The sequence below is a fragment of the Gavialis gangeticus genome, unplaced genomic scaffold (assembly GCF_001723915.1).
Source record: "Gavialis gangeticus isolate Ggan-Ray unplaced genomic scaffold, GavGan_comp1, whole genome shotgun sequence".
Lineage (NCBI taxonomy): Eukaryota > Metazoa > Chordata > Crocodylia > Gavialidae > Gavialis > Gavialis gangeticus.
This window is the reverse complement of record NW_017729022.1, coordinates 58,235,494-58,241,459: the sequence shown is the minus strand read 5'-3', so window position 1 is coordinate 58,241,459 and position 5,966 is coordinate 58,235,494. Positions and strand designations below refer to the sequence as shown.

Below are 5,966 nucleotides of genomic sequence, written 5' to 3'. Positions count from 1 at the left end.
TATAACTCTTTTTCCATCAGTCTAGGCTAAGAAGGTCCCAAATTTGTAATTAGACCCATGTTCATAGAAAAATGGTCTGGATGGGACCACAAGAGGTCATCTAGCCCAATTCCATGCTCAAGGCGGGATATATTTCGGACAAGTATTTCTCTAACTGTGATTCTCAGCCAGGGTGCCATTGCACCCTGGGTTGCCTTGAGATCCTTTCAGGGGTGCCACAGGGTGTCAGACAGTGTTAGCGCTGTTAGGTTTACAAACACATTTAACAAGGTAATCCTAGAAATTTCAAATAGGACTCCATAGCGCTAAAACACTCTGACTTGTCTTTCTGAGCTGTTTATGACAAGATTTGCGGTATTATGTTTCTGGAGTCAAAAACTGAGTGAAAACTAAGAATTGACATTTTCCCAGAGGTGTCTTGAGTCGAAAAAAAGTTAAGAACTATTGATCTAACCTGCTCTTAAAAACTTACAGTGGCAGAGATTCCACAGCTTTTCTAGATCAGTGGTTCTCAATAATTTTTGGACCAGGACCCATTTGTAAACATTGATGGCCAGTCCCAACCTAAGTAGAAAGCAGCCCCCTGGCCCTGCTGGTTCCCCTCACTCCCAACCCACAGTCTGCCACTCCATGGCCTGACTGGTGCCCTGCACTCCCAATTCATTGGCCCCAGCCCTGCAGTATGAGGGGCAGGGGAAGGGTGGGACATGGCGGGGAATATGTCCCCCCCTGCAGATTTGTGCACCTCCAGCAGGCATGAGGCTGCAGCGTGAGTTGACCAGCATGGGCAGGAGCCACCTCTGCAGCCCAGTGGGCAGGACTCGGTGCGGGAGGGCAGAGCAGTGCAAGAAGTAATGGACAGTACACAGGGAGGGCTGCGCTGCCGTCACCTCTCGCTGCCAGCCGCTCGTGCACTGGACTGTGGCTGTACCCTGCTGCCATACCCCGACTGCCACTGCCGTTCCCCTCAGGCCACAGCTCTAACCCAGAAAGGAGGTGGGGCAGAGAGCAGTGTCACCTGTTCCCCTCTGCCTCCTGGCATGGTGTCTATGCTCCTGCCCCTCTGCCCCATAGACTTATCTGCAAGGAGCTGCGGGAGCTTCTCCACACTGCCTGGCTGCCATGTGCACATGCACATGGCTGCCCCCGCTTGATCACCCTCCCCCCAGCCCCAAGCAGCCCCTGGCAGGCTGGAACTTTGCCAGCCTGCAAGGGAAAACCAGCAGTTTCCCATGTTTTTCTCATTTAAATGAGAAACAATTTTTAAAGTTTGCTCACAACCCTGTCATATGTTCTTGCTACCCACTTGTGGGTCATGACCCATGGGTTGAGAAATGCTGTTCCAGATAACCTGTTCCAGTGCTTACCCACCCTCATAGTAAGAAAGTCCTTCTTAATATTTAACTTTAATTTCCTTTACCATAGTAGATGAATAAAAATACACAGGTATTGTGATGCCTGACAGTGCCTTTTTTAGCAGTTGCTGTCTAATTCGTGGAAGGTCTACCTATCTAGATTCCAAGGGAAGAATCCTATTTCACTTCACATGCCTACATTATATTTTTCCAGCTGGGTAACTGCAAGTTTTGGCATTTACAGTTTGCAGTCCTATTCCAGTGCAGATGCTGACTTGAGGAATGGCATACATTTGCTGACCCACTGGTCTACAATAGTTTCTATCAGAAAGAAAACAAAGGCTTCTAGTAAATATTAAACATAATTTCAGTATTGGAACAAGAATTTGAAGTTGTTTTCTGTGAATTTGATAAGAACGGTGTCACAGGATAATGAGCATGTTAACATTTGACCTCTGAGTTACAGGGTACAAATAGGTATTAATCCCAATACAAAGGGCCCTAAAATTATCATCTTCTGAATCTAAAATGACATGGGGAGGAGAGGCCTGGTTCATCACAGGTACCTTAAAATGTCAACAGAATAATACATGTATTTTTAAACATCTACTGAATTAGCAAGTGACTTGCCCTGTCCATCTTTGCAGTCCTGCTAACAATGACCCCGCTTCTCTCCATGTACAACTTGGTTGAGTTTGATGTATAAACAAACTAATGCTTTTTTGTTGTTTGTTTGCTGCTTACAGAGATGGCTGCATAAAAGCTGTAGGTCCTGTTGATGCTATTCGCAGGCAGTTTTCAGAAACATCATTTGAAAAAATAATTGACTGTTCTGGGAAATGCGTATTGCCAGGTTGGTCTATTTTCTTAATTTCAGTGATGCAGAAGAGATTGGCTGACTATATATTCAGATAAAGCACAGGCACCTCAATTTCCTAAACTCTCATTTATTAGGCCTCTTTCTATTTTCGTCAGTGACATTTTAACTTTGCAAAGTATCCACTTACAAAACACCAGAAAAGTCTTTTTTATCTAGTATGGTAAGGCCCAGATTGTCACTGTACCTGGAGCCCTCTGTGATGATTGGCACATATTTTTTTTCTGCTGCCAGGAGCAGTCCAAGGGTGGACTTGTGACTCTGATGACTGCACTGCCATTCTTGGTGTCACTCTGAGGGGGAAAGTATTCTGCTGCTGCTCCATCCCAATACCAACCAATTTCCTCCTGCTCTACACTGGTTCAAATCAACTTGTTGGCAAGTTAGGAGTGGCAAATCAAAGCAGTTCTGGTTCCCTACCATTTTCCATCCTTGTTCTGTCCACCAGCAGTCCATCCATGACAACTTCTTACTCCACTTTGCCCTCAGACTGGTGGTTGTGGGTCAAAGTCCATGGCACTTAGGATCCTGAAACAGTAAGGCACTTCTGAAAATGTCATTAGACGTAAAGTAAATCTGGGCAAGCACATTATCTTTACAAATCAGGCTGATCATTTGACCATTATAGGTAGGTAACAATATTCTTCAACACGAATTCCAGCATGCCATGGGACTTATTTCACAGTCTTTACTCATGGATGATTCCCACTGAAGTCAACTGAATACTGCCAGATTAATGACAATGTATGCAGTTTATACTTTTAAAAGGGTGCCTATTGAAATCAAGTCATCAGTTTCAAAATGAGTTAAAAATGCATTCAAGTACTACTCCTATTAGTTCTCTGAGAGTCTCCCTGTTTTTTAAAAACATGTCTATGTTTCTCATTTTGTTTTGCAAATGACCCATGGGAGACTGATTGATCTCCTGTGTCAGAGAAACAGGGAATCTCTATACAAGCTGCCACCAACTTCACTAAAAATAACCCGGAAAAAGGCAAAAATATTTACCCTTCTTGTACTCTTGGATCTTGTGTATAGATTTTTTTGGGGGGTAACAATGTGACTTAAAATCTTTCTGGACAGAAATACACAGTTTCATAGTTTCATAGCTGGTAGGGTCAGAAGGGACCTGAGCAGATCATCAAGTCTGACCCAGGGTTTTTTGTATGCTTGCTTGTTTTAGTTTGGGGAGTTGGAATTGATACCATGTCTTTAATTTGCTCACATGTGCATATGTTTTAATTTTTTCTGTTGTGTTTTTTTTAAGGTTTAGTAGATGCTCATACACATCCAGTGTGGGCTGGGGACAGGGTCCATGAGTTTGCAATGAAGGTAATTTCCTATATTTACAGGGTTTTTCTTTCTGTTCCTATGGTTTGCTATCACACCAAACTATATCTGCTTTCTCTAAAGCCCTGTTTTTCATCTGCAAAAGATAATCATTCATATCATATATAATAAGTAATGGGAGAATAATAGATGGCTTTGGAAAAAGAGGGGACTGGAGCAAAAGAAAAGAGAGATGGGAAAAACAGGGAAATTAAAAAGGAAAGGGGAATCCAGTGAAATAAGAGAAGTGGCATTGGGACATTTTGTTTGTTTTGTTTTAAATCAGTATGTGGTTTCAAAGGTTGAGAGTGAGCTTATTATTTGTTACTAAGCACTTCCAGGGAGGGACCATCTCATACACTGTTTGTAAAGCACCTAGCACAGTTGTTGTGCCAGTCTCTGTTGGCTTGTCAGGAACTACAATAACAAACAAAATTAATCATAATATAGTTTTCATATGTGAGAGGAGAGATGCTAGTTAATTGATTTTGAGAAGCAGAGAGATGGGGATAACTTAATTCTGGCATCTCAACCTGGCAAAAGGGCTCCTACTGACATTATGGTAAAACTGGCCCTATTGAAAGGATAATACAGTCATATTCAGGTGCCGAATTCAACTTCTAGTCAAGACAATGTCAAAAATAAAACAGAAAACAGAACCAGTAGTAATAACTGTTCATGGCAAGGCAAAATCCAGTTCATTCTTACTTGCTTCTTCTTCCCCTGGTAGCCATTTTTAAACTATTCTGGTTATAGGAAGAGGTTAATTTGACTTGTGCCTTCAAATCTATGTTAAAACAAGGAGATACAGTCTTCTAAAAGACATTCCTTCCTACAGTTCTTCCACCTCTAAGAAAATTTCTGTCTAACCTAGGCATAAGGCAAGACTCAGACACACTGCTGTTCTCCTGCCAGGGACACTCATGGTCTAGTTTACTAGCTGCTGGCTCATAGTGAAGGAGACAGTGAAATCCCATTGGATTTAGCCAGCAGGGAGGATTGTTTTCAGAGCTGATATGCTTCTCTCTTGCAGCCTGACACCACAATTGGTCTTTCAGGGGCCAGACCCAGAACCAAGGAAACTCTGAGTACTTCCCAAATTTTCATCATTGCTGCAATTACAGTGGGGCAGAATGGCCGTACCTGTGGCCTATGGCAGAACACTTCTTACTCCAGAGGCGGGTAATGGTACTTAGACATGTCTGGCAGACAGCCTCCGGCTTTGGTATTTCTTTGCATTTGTTTAACTGGCCCAAAGGTACTACAGCATGGGAAGAACTAGCCAATTACCTTTTCTGATCAATTCCAGGTACATTTAACTTCCTTTTTTCCCATCAGTACAGACTGGATCTAGGCTGAGTTATTGCCTCCATGAGAGAGTTTCCCACATTTTAATTCCATCTCATACCTGGTTACCCATATCCACTGCAGAACAGGCCAACAGTTCCTCAGAATCCCTTGAAAAAAATAAAAATACAAATCCACGTTTAATAATTTTGCTTTAGCTGGCAGGTGCTTCCTACATGGATATTCACCAAGCTGGGGGAGGAATACATTTTACTGTGGAGCGCACCCAGAAAACCTCAGAAGAAGAGCTGTTCAATACCTTCAAACACCGACTATTACGTATGATCAGAGCGGGAACCACTTTGGTTGAGTGTAAGAGTGGATATGGTTTAAACCTAGAAACAGAACTTAAAATGCTCAGAGTGATTGAACGGGCTAAACGGTTACTGGACATCAGCATCTCCTCAACATACTGTGGAGCTCATTCTGTGCCTAAGTAAAGTGATTTTTTTTGTTCTTTTAAACACTATTGCTTTCATGTTGTTTCATAAAATATGAAAATAGGTCTTCAGCAGATGAACTGCAAAGAGATGGCATATCTTCCAAATATTAAGGAAAGGAGCCAGGTGTCAGGTAAAGAAAGCTGTAATAGAGTTTAGTTGGTATTGTGGCAGCAAAGTGTACCTGAAACAGCAGCATTCAACATCAAGGAATGCTTTCCAAAATTTAAAGTAGTGGAGATTGCATTGGTGCATCAGTGCCAGCTATGAAAAATATCAGATCATTGGGTTTTATGCAGCAATTGAATGGATTCAGCCAACAGGCATGCAGTTATCCTGAGTAGTTACTGATTCCCCCCATAGGAGACCCTAAAAACATCCTTCCTCTTCAGAAAAGAAACATACAATAAATATTGTGTGCAGGAGCCCCCTTCAATGACACAGATCCTGGGAGTCAGCTACATAACAGCACTTTTCATAGTTTCTAGGGTCAGAAGGGACCTGAGCAGATCATCTAGTCCAACCCCCTGCCATGAAAGGAAAGAGTACTGGGGTCAAACGACCCCAGCAAGGTGTTCATCTAACCTCCTCTTAAAACCCCCCAGGGTAGGAGCCTGC

At 42.6% G+C, this 5,966-nt stretch overlaps 1 protein-coding gene across 1 annotated transcript in view; it reads left to right on the top strand.

Moving 5' to 3' along the window:
- The window catches only part of AMDHD1 (amidohydrolase domain containing 1), a gene marked incomplete at its 5' end in the record, with an annotated part of 18,699 nt that overhangs the window by 3,227 nt on the left and 9,506 nt on the right, over positions 1-5,966 (top strand). Inside the window, 3 exons of the mRNA XM_019515801.1 lie at positions 2,102-2,208; positions 3,500-3,564; positions 5,067-5,344. Of these exons, the coding sequence (XP_019371346.1) occupies positions 2,102-2,208; positions 3,500-3,564; positions 5,067-5,344 (450 nt within the window). The remainder of the gene's footprint in view (positions 1-2,101; positions 2,209-3,499; positions 3,565-5,066; positions 5,345-5,966) is intronic.